Genomic DNA, 22,028 nt, shown 5'->3' with positions numbered 1-22,028 from the left:
GTTCGGCGCAGGACAACCCCAAGGGATGTGTTTAAAAAAAAATATATATATTACTTACCCGAATCCCCGCTCTGCGCCGTCTTCCTTCTTCCTTCACCAAGATGGCCGCCGGGATCTTCACCCACGATGCACCGCGGGTCTTCTCCCATGGTGCACCGTGGGCTCTGTGCGGTCCATTGCCGATTCCAGCCTCCTGATTGGCTGGAATCGGCACACGTGGCGGGGCGGAGCTACGAGGACCAGCTCTCCGGCACGAGCGGCCCCATTCACCAGGCAGAAGACCGCACAGCTCAAGTGCGTCTAAAAACGCCAGAAGAAAGCGAAATTAGACGGATCCATGGAAACCGGGACGCTAGCAACGGAGCAGGTAAGTGAATAACTTCTGTATGGCTCATATTTAATGCACGATGTATATTACAAAGTGCATTAATATGGCCATACAGAAGTGTATAACCCCACTTGCTGCCGCGAGACAACCCCTTTAACAAGTTACGCATGGTGACTTATTAGTATCATCCAAAAAAAAAAAAATTGCAAAAAGCCTAATGTATAAATATTTAAAATGGATTGAATTAGATTAAACATGGCCGCTTTCTTCCAGAAAGAGCGCCACTCTTGTCCACGGGTTGTGTATGCTACTGCAGCTCAGGCAATGAAAAGCTGAGCTGCAGTAACAGACACAAGACATGGAGTGGCGCTGTTTTTGAAAGAGCAGCCATGTTTTTCTATCCCGATGCAACCCTTCTAATACAAATCATCTCTTGGAGCGTTAGCAACATGTTTTTGTTCAGCAAACATTTGGGGCAATTTAACAAAAGGTCACAATTTTGGCGTATGGTGCTTGTACGTCACGCCCTGCTACTTTTGCAAAAAGTAGGCGGAGCCCATTTTAGAGGCACGGCCGTGTACGACCCATTACATTTACTTGAATCTGGTGTAGACTAAAGCAAAAAAACTATTCCGGCTCCTATCCACCAGATGAAACCCATATATACATTTATAAGCACAGGGCTTACTTAGATCGGTAGGTGAAACGCCAATCTAATTATTAACCCCCATTGTGTTTGCTGGACACTGCTGAACCTCCCTGTGAGGCCCCATTCACACAATTATAGATCTTCCTCGCATTTTCCAGATGCGAATTTCAATGAAAACCTACATCCGTGTTACCGCAGATTTCCGACAAGGATTTACACACAGACTACCCCAAATCATTGGAACCGATGTGGAATCTGCATCAAGCACGACTAGGTCCATATTTTCCTCTGTTAAGTAAAAAAGTCCATACAGTATTAACTTTGGCGTGAACTCCTCCAGAACTCATTGGGCTAGTAATGGGGGTCAGAATCCCCAACCAAAAACTGCAGGGACACTTTTCCTTAACAGGGGTTGTCCCACTTAAAAAAAATAAATAATAGCTGGCCATAACCTAAAACACCCCAAGAATCGATATTCCTTTCTCCCTTGGTAATCAGCACAATGGCTTCCACGTCCCTCCCAATCTGAGTTTATAGCGGAAGACGGGTGGTTGCGGCAGCCAATCAGAGGCCACACAGTGTGACCAGCAGCATTCACATCCTTGCCACCATGACGTCATGAGTTGGGGCCGGTGACACCATAGCCTCCAATTGGGCCGGTGACACCATAGCCTCCAATTGGGCCGGTGACACCATAGCCTCCAATTGGGTCGGTGACACCATAGCCTCCAATTGGGCCGGTGACACCATAGCCTCCAATTGGGCCGGTGACACCATAGCCTCCAATTGGGCCGGTGACACCATAGCCTCCAATTGGGCCGGTGACACCATAGCCTCCAATTGGGCCGGTGACACCATAGCCTCCAATTGGGCCGGTGACACCATAGCCTCCAATTGGGCCGGTGACACCATAGCCTCCAATTGGGCCGGTGACACCATAGCCTCCAATTGGCTGCAGCCATAGCCTCCACAGACTGGGAGAAGCATGGGAGCTGTTGTGCTGCTTACCAGGAAGAGAAAAGACGATTCTATTATATAGGTAATGGCCAGTGGTTTCAAAAAAAGTGTTTTTGAAAGTGGTACAACCCCGTAAAGTGGAAAGTTTGCAGCAAACTATAGTGCGATGCACTAAAAACCACATTGATTTTAGGACTTGCAGTGGGCACATGCCAATATACTCCAGACAGGTGGCAGATCAATGGGTGACAAGCAACATCCACTGTGCAGAAGTAGACTGAAGTTTCTCCTAGAAACAACCTCCTCTGCCCGAGTCAAGGAAGAAGAAAAGTGGCCTCTAGTTTAATCTTGGAAGTCTTAGCCAGCTCGAAAGCGAACGGCTGTAATTAAACGTCTTACGTCCTCCTGGAGGTTTTACTTAACGCAGCATTTTATTTTACCTTCAGCGCCCTTTAACGGTACATTTCTATTATCATGCACAATAGTGTGTTATGAAACGGCTCCACGAACAGGATACAACTGTAGCCAGGGAGCAGCGAGCTGCCAAAAATGTATAACTGTTTGATTTGGACACAGAAGGAAACTATGGAAGGAGGAACAAAAAGCACACAAGAAAAAAAAACACAACAACATTCGTATATAAAGGGAAATACGAAAAAAAATCATCCCATTACCAGTTTATCTTTTATTCGTTCTCCATGAATGAGAAAGTCACTTCTTCCGGTGCCCTCTGGATATACTTTTGAGACTCCAACCCGACTGATTCCACCGCCTTCATGTGGTAACCAACCCCCGCTGGAGTCATCTCTGCTCATAACCACAGCCTTCACACGCACTATGTAGTTGTCACTAGTCAAAAACAAGAGAGAGAAGGTTACAATAAGTAACATGAAGATAAACGTGTACAAAACAAGTAGCCGCACCATCGAGTAACACGGACACATGCGAGGCTCAATATGCATAAGGGACGGGCCATTTAGCTGGAAAAAAAAAAAAAAACACATTTTTTTCCCAGTCTCCTCAAGATTTTTAATAGCGATTTTTTTTATCCGCTAGGAGTTAAAATAGAATTTATAAGAACTTCATAGGACAAATCTGACAATAAGTACTTATCAAGGAATTGCTTCATATGTGATGTAGAAGAACGGCGTACGACCCTTTGTTTAATATACACACACAACAGATGAGGCTCCACACCACTCTGTAATCACAGCCCCCCCCCCTTGTACAAGGCACACAACTCTAGTCATCCCAGCCCCCAATGTACAAGGCACCTTCCCCCCAGTCATGCCAATCCCCCAATATACTGCGCTCCCCCTCAGCACAGCCCCCCCCCCATGTACAAGGCACCCTCCCCCCGTCATGCCAATCCCCTAATATACTGTGCTCCCCCTCAGCACAGCCCCCCCCCCATGTACAAGGCACCTTCCCCCCCAGTCATGCCAATCCCCCAATATACTGTGCTCCCCCTCAGCACAGCCCCCCCATGTACAAGGCACCCTCCCCCCAGTCATGCCAATCCCCCAATATACTGTGCTCCCCCTCAGCACAGCCCCCCCCCCCATGTACAAGGCACCCTCCCCCCAGTCATGCCAATCCCCCCAATATATTGTGCCCCCTCAGCAACCCCCCCCCCCCATGTACAAGGCACCCTCCCCCCAGTCACGGCAATCCCCCAATATACTGTGCTCCCCCTCAGCACAGCCCCCCCCCCCCCCATGTACAAGGCACCCTCCCCCCAGTCACGGCAATCCCCCAATATACTGTGCTCCCCCTCAGCACAGCCCCCCCCCATGTACAAGGCACACACCTCCAGACATGCCATTCCCCAATATATTGTGCCCCTCAGCACAGCCCCCCATGTACAAGGCACACACCTCCAGTCATGCCAATCCCCCAATATATTGTGCCCCATCAGCACAGCTTCCCCCCATGTACAAGGCACCCTCCCCCCAGTCATGCCAATCCCCCCAATATATTGTGCCCCCTCAGCAACCCCCCCCCCCCCATGTACAAGGCACCCTCCCCCCAGTCACGGCAATCCCCCAATATACTGTGCTCCCCCTCAGCACAGCCCCCCCCCCCCCCATGTACAAGGCACCCTCCCCCCAGTCACGGCAATCCCCCAATATACTGTGCTCCCCCTCAGCACAGCCCCCCCCCATGTACAAGGCACACACCTCCAGACATGCCATTCCCCAATATATTGTGCCCCTCAGCACAGCCCCCCATGTACAAGGCACACACCTCCAGTCATGCCAATCCCCCAATATATTGTGCCCCATCAGCACAGCTTCCCCCCATGTACAATACACACTTCTCAGTCATCCAAGAACCTACATATTGTGCCCCACAGCACAGCCCCCCCATGTACAAAGCACACGCCCTAAGTAATGCCAATTCCCCATATATTGTGCCCCCCTCAGCACAGCCCCTCCATGTACAATACACCCTCCCCAGTCACCCCATATAAAGCACCCTCAGCACAGTCCCCCATGTACAATGCACCCCCCCAGTCATCCCAGACCCCATATATTGTGCCCCCTCAACACAACCCCTCCATGAACTATTTACAGCGCCTGTCATCCCAGCCCCCATTTACCGTACCCCTCAGTGATCACTGCCCCCTATATACTGTAACACCCCTCATTGTACCTCTTACATCCGCAACTACACGCCCTTCTCTGCGGTCCTGTAACGGTACGCTGATGAACTGGGCAGATAGCACAGGAATCAAGCATAGAGCCGATTGGTTGAGGCTCGGCCAACCAGTGCCATGCTTGATTCCTGCACGGGCCTCCTGGGTCATCGGCTTCCGGTTCCTCCTCTGCTCAACTTCCTGCATACCTCGTTTACCTTGTGCCCAAAATTAGTTCTGCCCACTGGTGGGGTGCGGGGGCTAATCTCAATTTCACAACTCTGACGAAAATCAGAATCATGCCTTAGAAAAATGGTGAGTATTCAAATCAATTTGATTATTTGCCCAGCCCGACCTCCAAGTTCCATCCGCTAAAAATTGCAACTACATCATATTACAATATTCTACCTTTTTTTTCTCTTTAATAACCCTAAAAGCAGAACAAGCCAGGTTCTAAAAGTGCCCTTACATGAGACAACTGTGGGGCGCCCAACAATCTTCTCAATGACCATGGCTCCTCTTCTTTCGAGCGATGGTCATCCAGTGAATGACCACAGTGTGCCGGAGATCTCTTCCAGCCACCCGCCTCCATTCACAGTAAACAGGCAGTCGTTCATAGAGTCAACCGTAGGGCGCCTGAAATCACATGTTGGCGAGCGCGATATTGGACCATGATTCACAGCACCGTGTGAAGTTAACCTTAGACATCTCCCGGAAGTGTGCGGTGGAGGCTAGTTTTCTGTGGCCCAAAAGTTAATAACTGGTTCAGGTATCTTAAGAACTTAGATGTTTATGAATTTTCCTATGAAATTCCCAATAAATGGCCCCAACATTCCTATAGAAGAGTCTACGTTATTTACGTCCTCAATGAAGAACTTGATGGGAAGCAAGTCTGGTCACGAAAGCGAGGAGGACTACTTTTATGGCCCAGCTGCCCGCCGGTGTTTGCCACCATATTAACGTTCCCAATACATACAAATCGAGTTGCTTTTTTCTTTGTACACAACAGAGACGCTCCCCCATTGAGAACGGCAGGAAATTAAGGATTACAGAAACCAAAAGTGTTTTGTAAAAGCAGCTGCTCAACAACATTGCCGAAGGCGTGCTTAGAAATGTCACCCTGCCCGAGAGCGGTAAAGAGCTGCAAGGAACATACAGACTACATAATGAGTGCCAATGTGTGCACTGCAGATCATGAAGCCTCCGCTTACGGAAGTAACATGAAGAAGGGGGGCGGGTGGACTGGCTCTTTCATTGCTCCACTCACCACGAAAACAAGCCTACAAAATGCTCCGCTTGCTCACAATTCAATAGACGGCTCCTTTGCACATTCTGTAGACAAATACAAAAGGGAGTGCAAATTGCAACCTATTCATTAGTGCAAACCTAGCCTGACCTAGAAAACAAACTATGGCCCAGGATGCCGCTGAATAGGCAAAGTCCTACGACGTGTTCTTCTTCGCACGGTGGGAAGAGAAGTTCAGTTAGATGCACAAGCCGGCACAAAATACTCCAACTTTGTGACGATTGGCCAAGACCAAGGAAATCCGTGAACCTGCTTGCATCTGTGAAGGGAACGGGCCGCCAATGGAAAACCTGCAAATTCGGGTGTTCTCTGGTGAATACCAACTGAGCTGGGCGGTGAGCAAAAGTCACTCTACTCTACAGGACGTTGGACTCTATTGGAGACCGTTTGGTCAAAAACATGCAAACCGGTAGCCTGTTGGAGGTCATTTTGTAGGGTTCTGGCAGCGCTCCTCCTGTTCCCCCAGTCCTGATGTTGGGTTGATACTAGAGATGAGCGAGTATACTCGCTAAAGGCAATTGCTCGAGCGAGCATTGCCTTTAGCGAGTACCTGCCCGCTCAAGACATAAGGTTCGGGTGCCGGCGGCGGGCAGGGAGCTGCGGGGGAGAGCGGGGCGGAATGGAGGGGAGATCTCTCTCCCCCCCCCGCTCCCTCCTGCTGACTGCCGCTACTCACCACTCCCTCGCGCCGGCACCCGAACCTTTCGTCTCGAGCAGGCAGGTACTCGCTAAAGGCAATGCTCGCTCGAGCAATTGCCTTTAGCGAGTATACTCGCTCATCTCTAGACTTGATACCCTTCTACAATCCTGTGAAACTCTCCCACTGTAACAGCTGTGTCCTGGTACCATCTCCATGCTCTTGCTCATGTATGGATGCGTCATCTTGGGGGTGGAGGACTACCTGTACAACCCGACCGAGCTGCAAGTAGCGCCTCATGTACCGGTAGTGATAAGGACACCAGCAAAATATGGAACTAGAGACAAAACTGTCAGAAAGGAGAGAGGAACTGTCTCCATTCCCTGTTTGGGGTTGTCTTGCAGTCACCCCTCCAGTGCTCCTCTTGTCACTTTTATTAGTAGTAACGCAGGTGAAAATAAATTGACAATTGTTTCTGCTTCCTAGCTGGACAAATGGATATCTGGCCAGTGCAATAGAGTCACAGCGCTGCCATTGATTTTAATGGGAGTGAAGCCAGAGCTCACACTTTACCATTGCTGCACGGACAACAGGCTAGTTAATCAGCTGATCGACAAAGATTCCAAGCGGTGGATCCCCATCGATCAACTACCAATGACCTATCCAGCGGTCTGCTTCCTGCAGGAATCAGCTCATTGCATAAGAATACCACCTCAGTGGACAACGGATCAGAGAGGATTCTGGATGGCAGACCCCCAAGGATTTACTATTGGCGGCCTGTCCTAAAGATAGTCACTAGTTTACAACCCCTTTATAACACACACATGCATCTGTATTTCATCAGTATTTGAACCGTATTTGCATTCATTGGTATTTTGTATTGAGCAAAAAACAGATCCTTAATTTGCCCAGTAAGACAAAAAAAATAGAACCAACGAAAGCAAAGATGGCGGCAAATATAGATCTACTAATGACGCGATTTCGGATTCATATTACAGACGTGTTATTACGTTGCCATGAAACTGACGGAAGAGAGATTCTCAATTTGACCCAAGAAAGTTCCTAGATCAAGCAACAAGGCCTTCAGAAAGTTTTCCAGCAGGGCAAGGGTTAAAAATAAACCTGCCTAGAAGGATTAAACAAAGAGGAAAAAAAAATTGCACGCGATTAAAGCTGAAAGGATGGGCATGTATAGGCATTATAGGGAGACATCTTAAGCATATTCTTTACAGCTCAGAAGGAAAAGGTCAGGAACTGGATCAATGAAGCGCCAAGAGCCGCCCGCCGCGGCAAGGGGGAAAAAAAATCGCCAAGAGCCGCCCGCCGCGGCAAGGGGGGAAAATCGCCAAGAGCCGCCCGCCGCGGCGAGGGGGGGGGGGGGGGGAAATCGCCAAGAGCCGCCCGCTGCGGCGAGGGGGGAAAATCGCCAAGAGCCGCCCGCCGCGGCAAGGGGGGAAAATCGCCAAGAGCCGCCCGCCGCGGCGAGGGGGGGGGGGGGGGGGGGAAATCGCCAAGAGCCGCCCGCTGCGGCGAGGGGGGAAAATCGCCAAGAGCCGCCCGCCCCGGCGAGGGGAAAAAATAAATAAATAAATAAATAAAAATTCGCCAAGAGCCGCCCGCCGCGGCGAGGGGGAGGGGGGGGGGGGGGGGGGGGAAATCGCCAAGAGCCGCCCGCCGCGGCGAGGGGGGGGGGGGGGGGGAAAAAATCGCCAAGAGCCGCCCGCCGCGGCGAGGGGGGGAAATCGCCAAGAGCCGCCCGCCGCGGCGAGGGGGGGAAAATCGCCAAGAGCCGCCCGCCGCGGCGAGGGGGGGGAAAATCGCCAAGAGCCGCCCGCCGCGGCGAGGGGGGGAAAATCGCCAAGAGCCGCCCGCCGCGGCAAGGGGGGGAAAATCGCCAAGAGCCGCCCGCCGCGGCGAGGGGGGGGGGGGGGGAAATCGCCAAGAGCCGCCCGCTGCGGCGAGGGGGGGAAAATCGCCAAGAGCCGCCCGCCGCGGCAAGGGGGGAAAATCGCCAAGAGCCGCCCGCCGCGGCGAGGGGGGGGGGGGGGGGGGGAAATCGCCAAGAGCCGCCCGCTGCGGCGAGGGGGGAAAATCGCCAAGAGCCGCCCGCCCCGGCGAGGGGAAAAAATAAATAAATAAATAAATAAAAATTCGCCAAGAGCCGCCCGCCGCGGCGAGGGGGAGGGGGGGGGGGGGGGGGGGGAAATCGCCAAGAGCCGCCCGCCGCGGCGAGGGGGGGGGGGGGGGGGAAAAAATCGCCAAGAGCCGCCCGCCGCGGCGAGGGGGGGAAATCGCCAAGAGCCGCCCGCCGCGGCGAGGGGGGGGAAAATCGCCAAGAGCCGCCCGCCGCGGCGAGGGGGGGAAAATCGCCAAGAGCCGCCCGCCGCGGCGAGGGGGGGAAAATCGCCAAGAGCCGCCCGCCGCGGCGAGGGGGGGAAAATCGCCAAGAGCCGCCCGCCGCGGCGAGGGGGGGAAAATCGCCAAGAGCCGCCCGCCGCGGCGAGGCGGGGAAAATCGCCAAGAGCCGCCCGCCGCGGCGAGGCGGGGAAAATCGCCAAGAGCCGCCCGCCGCGGCAAGGCGGGAAAATCGCCAAGAGCCGCCCGCCGCGGCAAGGGGGAAATCGCAATGTTAAAAAAAATAAGATACCTCGGCATATTGAAGGGGTTTTCTGAGTTATTTCTTCTATGTAGTTTTTTGCTCCAATTGGCTCCAGTGTTCATGTAGGTAAACAAGCCACATTACTGCAGCCGCCCAGTAAACAGAGGTGGGAAGGTTTTCATTCGTTTTCTCTTCTGTGCAATGTGTCATCTGGTTTTCAGGTCTGCAGAAGATTACAACTGGAAAAGGCCCTCAATTTCTTGTAGCAATGGGTTCATAGGTCTATTTTGCATACCCGCTGACTTGACTGGGTACGTTTTCCACGCAAATTTGACGAAAATTGAACATGTTGCAGTCTTTTTCTGCAAGTTTATTATAGAAAAATCAGACCAGGCTTTTCTTTTAACTTTTATTTTTCTAATAGTTAATAATAAACTTTTTTAAAACTTATTTTAAAACTTATTTTCCCCTTTATTTTTAAAGTCCTCACAAGGGTCTTGAACTCGCGATCATTTGATTTCTCATACAGTATAATGTAATACCATCATATTGCATTAGACTACATTCTGACAGGTAGTCTATCAGCCTTTAGGCCCTCATCCATACGGAAGGTACGGAAATTAACTTGTGGATTTTGGATGCACAGTATGTCAATTAGAGCAGTGCGGGTCCCACCTCTACAAATGAAGGGGTAAATGGTGTACCAAAATCAATGCTAATAGGTGCGAAGTTTGGCACTGTGGTAGGTCTGCTGCAGACACCCCACGACAAGGTGGACTTTGGGAATTTTTCTTAGATTTGGTGAATTCCCCATACAAAAAAAAAAAAAGTTAAACCTATAGGAGAGAGAAAAATCACTGGAAGCATCTACACATGTCTGATGGTGTGAACGCCATTCACGTTCTTGCATGTCGGGCTGCATGAAATAGCTTGCTACGGAGAGATATAGCAATAAATCCAGGGGATTAGAAGGATTACGAAGATAATGGCATTTGGAAAAGTGAATACAAAAGACCCAAAAGCAATAAAAAAATAAAAAAAAAATGTAAAAAAAAATAAAAAATGGCGGTCGGGGGTTGGGATATACATAACATTCCAGAAACTTAAACAGTAACTGATGAAGCAACTATTAAATCTACGCAGAGAGTTCAACTCCACGACAGACAAGAGGATCCAGCGAGGAGAGCTGTAGCGGCGGTGTAATTATACCGGATTGCACAGTGGGAGACTAGAACAAGGCTCCGGCGGTATTGTAACAGCCATCATAAAACATGTCTTTGAGAATATAGCTTCCTTCCTCAGCGCAATTCTACATCCTCAAGCAACAAAGAGTGCCATGTGAATGATTCATCGCCAGCCTCGATTAGAAGCTCCTTCTGTAATTCATTAAGATGCTCGGGAGATCGACGGCATTGTCCCCGCTACCACCACAAACAGGAGCGGGACATTGGAGTAACAGGAGTATAGTTCGCCTATAGGGGAGTAATGCTTCAACGCTGTGTTGCTATACGTGGTAGTCTCTAGACAATATACGTCTCGATTCACATTTGCGCCGGCGGGATGACCTCTAAGAACTGTACTTCATGGATCGCTATTCTTGAAGTCGAGATAACAAAACCTCAACAGAACCACGATGGATCCTTGTATAAAGGGTCTGTATTTGGGGATTCCGTTTCCCGCTTCTGCTAGGGGAGCAAAGAATCCCCGTAGTCGAACTGACCTGTTTTTTGACTAAACCGAAGAACCCCGTTGACTATAAGGCCTCATGTCAACAGAGAGTCAGATTCCGCATGCGGGAGCCGCAGTGGTATCAGACCCTGCCCGCGTCCGAGGACAGTGCTTACCCGGCCGGGTCTTCACTGTGGATGTGTGTGCAGTAGAATATTTTGTTTTCAAATCTCCCGCTTTCCCGCGGAATCTGCGGCCCATGCGCAATTTGATCGCGGACAGGCCATGGATCGGACGGCTTCCATTGACCTTAATGGAAGCAGTCAGTGGGGGCGCCGCAGCAAACTGGAGCATGCTGCAATTTGTTTTACCAGACGGTCCGCAAAACAAATCCGCATGCTCTAACTCAGCTGCGGATGCCCATGTCTTCCTATGGGCATCTCGAACTGTGGATCATTGCGGGCACTCCCATGGATTCCACAATTCAGATTTGGACATTCGGCCAGCTGGCATTTTAATGGACGAAAAAGTCCTTTGAGCAGGATTTTTTTATTCAGCATTTCGCGCCGAATCAGAGATGGAATCTCCGAATGCAGATGTGAACATAGCCGAGCCGCAGTACAGATGAAACGGCTTCCATTGAACGCAATTGCCGACACACCGTGGATTCCACGGAAAAGCAGGAATTGAGAAAAAAAAATAATGCGCATGCATACTGGCCGGCGCCTCCGCACGCATGCGCAGACCAGGAAATAGAAGACCCGGACAGCTAATGCAGTGTCCTCGGCCACAGGTGGGGTCGGATTCCGCTGCGGGCTCCCACATGCGGAATCTGATCCGCTCGTGGACATCGGGCCTAAGGGTCCGTTTAGACCTGCCGATTTCTGGTTTAAAGAGGAACGATGCCAGAACAAAAAGATAGTGAAAGAATCTTTTTCCGTTAAGCCAATTGTGAGGTGTGCCAGATTCGGACTACAGCCAATCGGATATTGTTGGCCTATCCCAAGGCCAGGGGAGTAACTATAGAGGGTGCTGGGGATGTGGTTGCACCTGGGCCCAGGAGCCTTAGGGGACCCATAAGGCCTCTCTTTCCATATAGGGAGCCCAGTACTATGAATAAAGCATTATAGTTGGGGCCCCTGTTACAGGTTTTGCATTGGGGCCCAGAAGCTTCAAGTTATGCCTCTGTGCAGCATGGTTTAGGTATGGGTACGGGTACAGATAGAGGGCGGGCTGCAGCTCACCTTTTGCATCAGGGCCCCTGAGCCTTTACTTACGCCCCTGCCCAAGGCCATTATCAATATTAAAAATAAGTCACGGAGAACCCCTTTAACGCCAAGTCAAATTGTAACTGTATCGGCATTCACAAATCTGTAAACTATATTAGTCTTGAGTATTTCTAGAGCAAGCTCTACCCATCTGAGTTATGGAGGTCCAACTCTTGGGGGGGCCGCACTGAGCCGCTGAGGAACATGTGGATCACGTACAAACAGTCACAGTAGGGTTTGATCGGAGACAACATTTTGGAACGCGGCCAACAAAAACTCAAAGCTTACATGACATAATTAGAGAGGAAAATCATCTTTCCTCTTTGTCAAGTGTTTGGCGGCGGCGGTGCATATCCGGGCGACAAGCTTGTTTACCTCGACACAATGCAACAAAAGTTGTCATTGAGCAACACAAACAGGGCGTAATATTTCGAGCCGTTCTCTGATGTGCGGCGTTATCTGGGCGACATGGAATGTTTCGGCCGCAGGTTCAAGAGGAGATATTTAAAGAACACCACCGGCCGGAAACATTTCTCATGTCCTTATTGTCTACGAAAAGCGGCAATGCTGACAAAAATATACGTAATGTGGAGGAAATAGGCAAGTTCTGAAAACAGGAAGAGCTGGAAGCTTATTTTTATCACTTTTTTGGGTGGGTAAAATTTTTTTTCTAAAAATGCTACAAAAAAAGTTTCAGGGTAATGAGGAACATTGTAAAAAGGTTTGAGAGCCTACGACAACGGGCAAGGCACAACGGTTACATTAGTTGGCAGACCAAATCATAGCCAGTTTTATCATACCGCCACTACCTGTACAGTATACAGAAACTGATGGGGTATGTGCATAGTACATGGGGGGGGGGGGGGGGGGGGCTGGGATGGCTGAGGAGTTCCATCCTCCCTGTGTATACGACCCCTTTCATACTGAAGCCGCCGCAGCAATTTCACAGTTGCCAATGTGGTAAGGCATGGCGGCTATTCAGATGAACGGTTGCCCATTTAACACAGAGGGCTCAGGTATAGCATTTGGTTCAACGAAGGGAAGCCTGACCTAATCAGGCATATGGAAAGATGGTTGTGTTCATGAGTCAAGCCCTTTAAAAGCAGCTTGGGTTTACTAAGGGGGGATGGCCAGCCGAGTAGAAGGAGAGGCGAGCAGCACACCCTGGAGCGTAGCGGCTCTTTCCCTATATAGCGACATCCACGGCTGTACCGTATCTCAGCATGTACAAGTGAATGGGGCCAAGTTGCAGCACTACCATGTTCCCACGAAAATAAGGCAGGGACTTATATTAATTTTTGCCTCGAAAGAGGAGCTATGTCTTCTTTTTCAGTGGAAGGTCTTATTTTACTTACCCAGCAGACGCGATTTCCATAGTTTTCAGACGCCCACTCAAGATCCCTTCCTGGTAACAGGATTCATAAATCCCGCCTCAATGACATGATGGCTGCGATTTGTTCTTTTGAGCACTGCATTGATTTGCTGAGCCGCGGCACTCGAAGAACCAACAACAGTCCTCGCTTTGTGGAGGCGGGATTTATGAACTAGTTGAGCCACGGCTTAGCCAATTCATAAATCCAAAAAACGAAGGCTGCGATTGGTCTTTCAAGGGCTGCTCAGCCAATCACAGCCATTACTTTGTGGAGGCGGGATTTATGTATACAGTAACCAGGACGTTATCTGTGTGGGCGGCCAAGGACTGCGGGAACTGCACCGGGACTCAAGAGAAATGGGAAGGACCTGGACCGAGCCTGCTGGGTAATATTTAAAAAAAAAAAAGGGGGGGGGGGGGGAAATAAATGTGACTAGGGCTTATCTTCAAGGTAGGGTTTATATGTTTCCAGCCTCCCAGAAAAGCCGGAAAAGTCAGGCTAGGGATTATTTTTTGGGAAACACTGCAGATACAGCTGAATGGCCAAGTACATAGCAGGGTTCACACTGTGGAGGTCCACTGAGTTCTGTGCCCGTTCATTCCGCTTGTTGTTGGAAGTCACAAGATATAAAATCCCCGAACTCCTCTCACTTCAGTTTACAGATTTTTTTAAAGTGTTTTTCTCAATTTTTGTTGTCATTCGCATTTTGCATGCAAAGAAACCAAATTTTGAAGCCTTTATTTTAGCGGAGTCTCATCTCCTCCCAAGGTTGTCTATCCTGCGCAATCGTTTCCTTACTTCAAAGACGGCATTATTTATTCAGACAGACTGGTTTCCTGGACCAAAATTATTTTCTATTTAAGGATGAAAAAAAAAAGAAAAAAGAAAAAAAAGGGAAATAAAGTTCTAGTTTATTAAATGGCAGAATGAATGGCTGTCATTGGTTCACAGAGCGCTGGCACTGATTGGCTGAGCGTCACAGTGCTCAGCCAAATTAGAGGCAGCGCTTCCTAAAGGCGGGGATTTTCCTATCCCCGCCAGAAGAGATGATAAAGAACAGTGCCGGGGACCGTGAGGAAGATGCAGCGGAGCCAGACTGCGCCAGAGAGGTGATGTATGTGAGGGTTTTTTAAATGCAGCTAGGGCTTATTTTTGGGGTAGGGCTTATACTTCAAGTCCTCCCGCGAAAATCCTCGCCTGTGGTGCTACAAAGTTCAGGGGTTGCATGACAGCTGCTAAAAACAGAGCTGTGATGGAATACCCGGACCCATTCACTTCTATTGTGAAGCAGACACGTCTTTGGTGTCCATGTTGTGAACGTTACATAAGAGGAACCTTTAGGCCGGCTGCACAGGGGTGGACACAATGTGTGAACCAGATTTGCCCATTCACGTTAATAGAGGTACAAAAATTATATTAAAAAAAACCAAAATCTAAAAAAAAAAACAAAAACACACTCCGATGCCTTCATAAATACCTAAAGCCAGATTACACAAGTGGCAGAAAACATTGCTATATAGCTACCATCTTTTCTTTTATTCCATGTTAAAAGAGGTTGCCCAACTGTCAACTATTGATGTCCTCTCCTCGGGACAGGCGATGAACAGTAGATCCGTGGTGATGTGCAGCTTAGGCCCTTGCTGTTTGCTCATACCCTCAGCTGAGTTCTGCAGGAGCTAGAAGTTAATTGGAACTTTACTTGTAATACCAAGCCTGGCCACTGCAGCGGAAACGGAGCTGTCTGTTACGAGAAACCATCCACCAATGACAACTATTCTCGCAAAGAAAGTGCTTGCCTGTTGGTTGATGAAATGCTTCCTCTGATGGGAGGCTAAAGCTGCTGTGTGCGCAGTAATGGCGGCCTCCTTCACAGTCAGCAAGTGAGGAATCAAAAAAACTGCCGAAAATTTACCATGGAAAAATCCTTCCCATCGTATCAAAGATTTTAACAGCTACTCCTTTCCTTGTCCCGTACCTTACCATACAGACGCATTTAGCAATTTAGATTAGGGAATGCAACTACTGAGAATATTTTTGATCAATTATATAAAAAATAAAACAAGCAGTCTGGATCATTGGAAGCAGTAACCAACAAGAGAGACATTTGGGCATCCACAATAGAGGCAAAGATCACCACTGACTTATTAAAGCCAAAATCCACTTGAAAGTGTCGTCAGACTAAGACCAACAGACACCACGGAGGGCCTTGCTTTATAGAGAACTTCAACAAGCACCACATTTACATCGCATGTTCTTTATTCATCCCTGATAATAGCCGACTACACATACATAGAAAAACATATTGTTCACCAAACATTTACCCATGCTGCTGTGATCACACAACGTTACAGATGCTGCTGTGATCGCATGACGTCCAGAACTGAGATTTTACCTGCAGTGCAAAACCACTAAGCTCTGTGTCATATAGCGGCATCCTGTTTTCAGGGGTTGCAAGGTTTTTATGCTCATCTAGTTCCTCGGCAAAAATCAGCGCACACAGCAAGCCTGACTTTTCAGAAGGGTGCGCATGCGCACTCCCATTTATGTGGAAAGCACACGCACAGCCTTCTCAAAAAGAGTCCAACTGGCTGTGCATGAGCTGACTCTGCGGGGCGACCATGAAAAGAGGCTCCTCAGACTCAATGTCAGCTGAACTATATAAGCACCATAGCTTAGTTTATAGTACTTCTGGTCAGTGACCGGTTCCATTTAACACGCAAGACAGAAGAGGTAAAGGCTGAAAACCAAGCATCATCACCGCCTCACCGACAGATCGGCCTCGGCTACTGAGAATGTGGCCATGTTCACACAGCAGAATCCACAGCGGAATTTTCAATACGGATTTTACCTGCGACAGAACTCTACGACTATTCCTTTTAGTTAGGGATCAGCACACGCTTCAGCCCGGTCACTGGGCAAAATCCACGCGTGGAATTCAGTGTGAAGTAGTGACATGTCGCTGATATGTGCTGAAACGTATTGGAGTTCTGCACAGATATTGCCCAATCGCTGGGCCTAAATTCACACGTGGCGGAAACTGCGGCACAACAGCTGCGGATCTCTATGGCAGTTTTCCACGCAACAACGAAAAAAAAAAAACGTGGCGGATTCCGCCGTGTGAGCGTAGCCTAGATCAGTCAGTGAGGCTGGACAGACGCTGGGTTTTGAACCTATATATCTCTGCTTTTCCGAGAAGGATAGTCACCAGATTTATGAAGTGTGACTAAGGAGAGAATGCAGAAGTGTACGAAGCCTTCAAGTCATGTTGATCTCCGCTACATCTGTAATCTAGGGAAAAAAAACAAAAAACAACTAAAATACATAGATTACACGAGCGGTAATCTAGACTAGACTTCTATTTGAACTCATGCTATTGGAGGAAACAAAATATACATACATATATATTATTAGGATGCTATAAGGAACGCGTTGCTGTCTGAGAGCGCGGAGAATTCTCGCAATGTCAAGTTACAAAGTATCTAATTTAGTCTCATCCTATATACAGACGCCCTCAGAAGACCTCAGATACCATCGGACCTTTACATCCCGTCTGATGGCGCCCGAGAAAAACGCTGTTCAAATGATAGTAACCTCCTGTACAAATGACCAAGCGCCAACAGTAACGCTCCGTTCAGTAGGTGAGGTACTACAGGCAGGTATCCGGTGACCGGCGTTTTCTTGGACCTTTTGAGTTTGTCTCGTGCCGCACTTTTAGGGTATGTTCACACGGCGGAACCTGAAACAAAAAATTTTCCGCATGTACTCCACCTCTAAACCCACAGCAGAAACCTGCTACTACTGTTCCATGGATCCGCCCCGCGTGAGGAATTTCCACCGCGACGCTCTCTCCGTGATCGCCCTCAAGAAGTGACGTCAATAAGCCGCGCATTTCTGCAATGGTTTTAGAGGCGGAATCTGCACCAAAAATTCCTTATCCAATTCGGCCACGTAAAACGCAACCCTGAGGCTGAATTCAGAGAAACGCCTAAAGACCAGTCCGTGTTGCATTTGCAAAAAACTGTTTTTCATTTGTGCGCAGTTAGGCCTCATGTCCACGGGCAAAAGAAGAATTAAAATCCGCAGCGGATTTTAACTCTTCTCCCGCACGCGGATCCGCAACCCATAGGGATGCATTGACCACCCGCGGGTAGATAAATACCCGCGGATGGTCAATAAAAGGGATTTTTTTTAAAAAAAATGGAGCATGAAAAAATCTGGACCATGCTCCATTTTCGACCTAAAATCGGAATTTAAAAGAATTAACTCACCCGCAGCGGACCGGGAAGGTCTTCTCTTCCTCACGGCCGGATCTTTCTTGCTTCGGCTCGGCGGATGTGCCCGACACACCGGCGACATGCCGAGTTCATCCGCCGGCCGAAAAAAAAAAAGATCCGGCCGTGAGGAAGAGAAGACCTTCCCGGCCCGCTGCGGGTGAGTTAATTCTTTTAAATTCCTATTTTAACGCCCATGTCCGCGGGGCAGGAGGGACCCGCTGCATGGAGAATCCGGAGCGGGCCTGATTTTCCCCGTGGACATGAGGCCTTACACATGAAGTCTATCAGTTTTTTAAAAACTTTCGTCTTTTTTCTTATACTGATGACCTACCCCCCGAATAGGTCACCAGTAGTGGATGGATGGTGGGTCCGTCGCTCGGGACTCCAATCCATCAGCTGATTGTCTGACCCGCTGTCCAGTGTATCGCACTTGCAGGTAGATGTGATTTTCACGCAAGTGCGATGCGATTATGTATTCTTCCTAGCGAAACAACATGATTAAACATAGTGAATAAGCCACCAAATATACAGGGTGTGGTCAAAAGCCGGATCCAGCGCCATACATCCCACTACTGGCGATAGTAGTGTAGCTAACTAGGAAGGCATGGATGCGCTACACAACGCTATAGATTTAGTTTTGTGTTGTGGCCCCTAAGAGAGCGTAAAAGCCAATTGCAAAGTTGAAGAGTAGCATGTGAGAAGGAGAAATCCGTTTTTCTCATCTCTAAGGGCTCATGCCCACGAGCGGCGCAATTTTTTTCCCACAGCACCGTCAGGCCACGCTCACAGATTTCAAATTGCGAATTCCGCGATTTCCGTTCACATGGAAGATCCGTGGGATACCGCCTGCATTGAAAAGGCATTCATTTCTGTTCACGCTCGTCTGTAGAAATTGTGTATTCTGCGAGCAGAAAAAAAACGCAGCATACTCTATTTAAGCACAGATGGTCTCCATTGATGTCAACGGATGCCTGCGTCCCGTCGCCCATACGCCATTAACACTGCGCACGAGCGCCGGAATAAGAGAAGCAGACAGAGGCTACTACTTTCTGGTGTTTCCCCATTTGCAATTTGTTTTTCCGTGCGGACGCAACAATTTGCAATTATTTTCAGTGATGCATCGCAAGCCTTCCGCTGCGGGAATCCGACCCGTTCGTGTGAGCCCGGCCTCGAACAGCTCCATGCTTGTATCATAGCAGGAGGCCACGTCAGTCATAGCGGCGGTCCAACGGGACCTAGAGCGACGAGGAAAGCGGATTAGTTTTCTACTCCGTACACGCAATTCCAACTTTGCAATTGGCGTTTTACGCTCTCACAGGGGCCACAACACAAGATTGAAATCCATGTTCCGGGGCCCCCCGTGTGCTATACCATCACGTACGCTATTGTTATTTCAATATATGACACCAGCATTGAGATATATAGCGCCAAATCCGTGTTTGTTACTACCCTGTTTAACAGACGAGCTGCACTTTCTATAGCAAGCACCCAACCCCCCTCAGCAACAACAAAAAAAGCCAATGTCAGTCCAGACTTAGCAAAGCAAGTAAGCGGCACGGGCGCACATTCCTCCGACTATTGTCGCCATGCTTAACACAGCATCCTGGATTCCGGCAGGACAAAGTCCACCAGGAAGCAATAAGGCTTATCTATTGATCACTAGATAATTATGTGTGATCCCTGAGGAGAGGAAAACAGGAAAAAAAAACCAAAAAAAAACAAACAAAAAAAACTTTTTGCTGGGTATTTTAAGTGATTTCATTTCCGGTGTTTTTCGGCGGCCCGCTTTAATTACGGTGTCTGCGAGATTAGAAGCAACCTCTGGCAGAAATTAAATACTCTGCAAAATGACGGAATTCTCTTTAAGTCGATGTAATTCTGCACAGATGTCACTAATGCGCCGAACGCAAACATTTGTTTACGAGGTAAAAGTCCATGTTTAAAGAAATGTCTGCAGTTGACAGACCAAAATGCAGACTTCGGCGCGGGCTACACGGCGCCCCACGACGAGAGACTGGACAATGCCGATGAACGTCATTGAATCGCAGTGCAATTTGCAGGTTAATTTTTTGCCACGGCGACTCCCGCGGAAGTCAATAGCAGCACCATGTTGCAGTGCTGCGCAACCATCTCTGGTTTTGCGAACCCGCGTCGCGGTCAAAGTCGCAGTGTAGGCATCGCCTAAGGCCATGTTAGAAAATAGCAGGCAACATTTGCAACAAAATTCCCGTTTCATCTGAAGAGGCGAAAAATGCGCAGCCGAAGTGGATAGGCGGAGAATGTAGAATCTGCGGTGCGCGTTCGGCCGCTCTCACATCTGCGTGGGAAGCTCCGGCGCGGATCCGGCTCAAAATGCCGGAAGGAAAAAAAAAAAAAAAAAAAAAAAAAAAGCACTGCAGCGCTTTTTTTTTTCTGTCTAAAAACAGGGCATCTGAGCGAGAAGCGGGCGGAACCCATTATAGTCAACGGCGCTGTTCGGGTCAGTCCGGAAATGGAGCCATTCGCCTTCGGGGATTTCTTTTACATGCTGAATGGAACACGAAAGTGGAATCCCGGGCACAATATTTGAAGCCACTCTTACAATTCTGCACAGTGGAAAGCGGAAGTCGCCGAACGAAAAACATGCTGTCGATTGTGCAAAAACATAAAAAAAAACACCGCCAGATATTGACAAAGAGTCAGGAAATTATTCTAAAAACGTGGGATTTTCCTAGAATGCCGAGTAAGAAACAACCGGTAGCTGCATGTATACTAACATAATACAGCCACATTGTATCGTGCTGGATCCCCGTGGCTCTACTGAAGAACTATGAACTAGTCTTTAGGCCCTTTTACATGGAACGATTTGGGTATTACTTGGATCATGCGAGTCATTCAGTGTGAACCGGCCGACGAGTGATAATTTGTCTGTCATTTGCTATTCATTTTTTGGAAGCCTCCTTCATTCGGCCTCAGGGCACCCGATGCATGCACAGGTGAGGCTGGGTCAAGCACACCTGGCTTCACTACTCACATCCGGGAGAAATGGCTTTACGAGCGAGTACGACATGACTACTCACTGGAATGGCCCGTCATTATGATTAGTCGCTGTAATTAGCATATTTTATGCACCCGATTTTTTTTATTTTTTTTTTACTACTGTGGCTTAAGAAAGTCTATACAGAAGCGCATCTGTACATGGCCACAGCAGAGAGCCGGCTCGGTAAACTTGAGTCGTGGATGAAGCAGCCATTCCAGGGGTGGGGGAGTAGGTCTGGCTGTTTATGGCTTCTTCCAGCAAGTTAGCTGAGATGCAAAGGATTCAGAGCTCTCTACGTAGAAAAATGGAGCTCTGATGGCTATAGATACACTATCATTCCACAAGTAATTAGACACCTGAGCAAGAACGAATTGTAGCACTTATTTACCTATATTAATACCTAATGGGGCTTCCTCTGGCCATAACGACATTGGATACTCTCCACTGGTATTTCCCTCCATTCATCCTGCAAACATCTGGCGAGTTCCCTTAAAGAAGCTCTGTCTACAACGTCGTAAGGAGAGTCATCATTGCACAGTTGAGCAATGGAAGAACGTTCTACAGGGTGAGGAATCATGCTAATCTATCTACAAATCAGATAGACCTACCGGGTGTGGAGGACGCCTGGTGAACACTCTTTACTGTTGTATTGTGCCTACAGTTAAGTATGGGGGAGGCTCTGTTATGGTCTGGGGATGTTTTACACGACATGATAGTGACAAGACTCATGAACACGGAGGCGTACCCTGACATTCTAGACAATGTGGTAATACCCTGGGAATGGTCGGCCATACTTCCAACAAGACAACGCGTCTTGTCACAAATCCAACACTCTTATGTTGGTTTGAGGGTATGGATGCTCCACGATTGGACTGGCTGTACAGAGTCCCGGCCTGAACCTTTTTGAAATGAATTGGACCGTCGGGTCAGGAAATCCGAATAGCGTTCATCATCTTTGAGAGAACTTGTGACATTTGCAGGATGATTGGAGGGAAATACCAGCTGAAGTGTTAGTATTAAATCTGCCACGAGAGTACCTGATGTCATTAGGGCCAAAAGTATTACAATGTAAATAGATGCTACTTTTTATTCTTGCTGAGGTATCCAATTACTTTTGGTTGGATAGTATACATTAGGTTGGACCTAAAGAAAAACAGCATGGAGTTAAAAGTCCAGGAGGAAATGGATTTGCTGGTTTATTACAAGTAAATGCATAAAACAGCAGGATGGAAACAGAGGATCATCTTTTTTTTTGGCCAGGATTACCTATTGCTGGTGATAAAGGGTTTACTACTTCCAGACCGTATAGTTA

General features: G+C 48.6%; 1 protein-coding gene across 1 annotated transcript in view; it reads right to left on the bottom strand.

The window, feature by feature from the left end:
- Nucleotides 1-22,028, bottom strand: part of SPRED2 (sprouty related EVH1 domain containing 2) — an 81,433-nt gene that overhangs the window by 43,269 nt on the left and 16,136 nt on the right. Inside the window, exon 2 of the mRNA XM_066595479.1 lies at nucleotides 2,609-2,783. Within this exon, the coding sequence (XP_066451576.1) occupies nucleotides 2,609-2,783 (175 nt within the window). The remainder of the gene's footprint in view (nucleotides 1-2,608; nucleotides 2,784-22,028) is intronic.

Source organism: Eleutherodactylus coqui, chromosome 3 (assembly GCF_035609145.1).
Source record: "Eleutherodactylus coqui strain aEleCoq1 chromosome 3, aEleCoq1.hap1, whole genome shotgun sequence".
Taxonomy (NCBI): Eukaryota; Metazoa; Chordata; class Amphibia; order Anura; family Eleutherodactylidae; genus Eleutherodactylus; species Eleutherodactylus coqui.
This window is presented reverse-complemented; position numbering and strand designations above follow the sequence as displayed.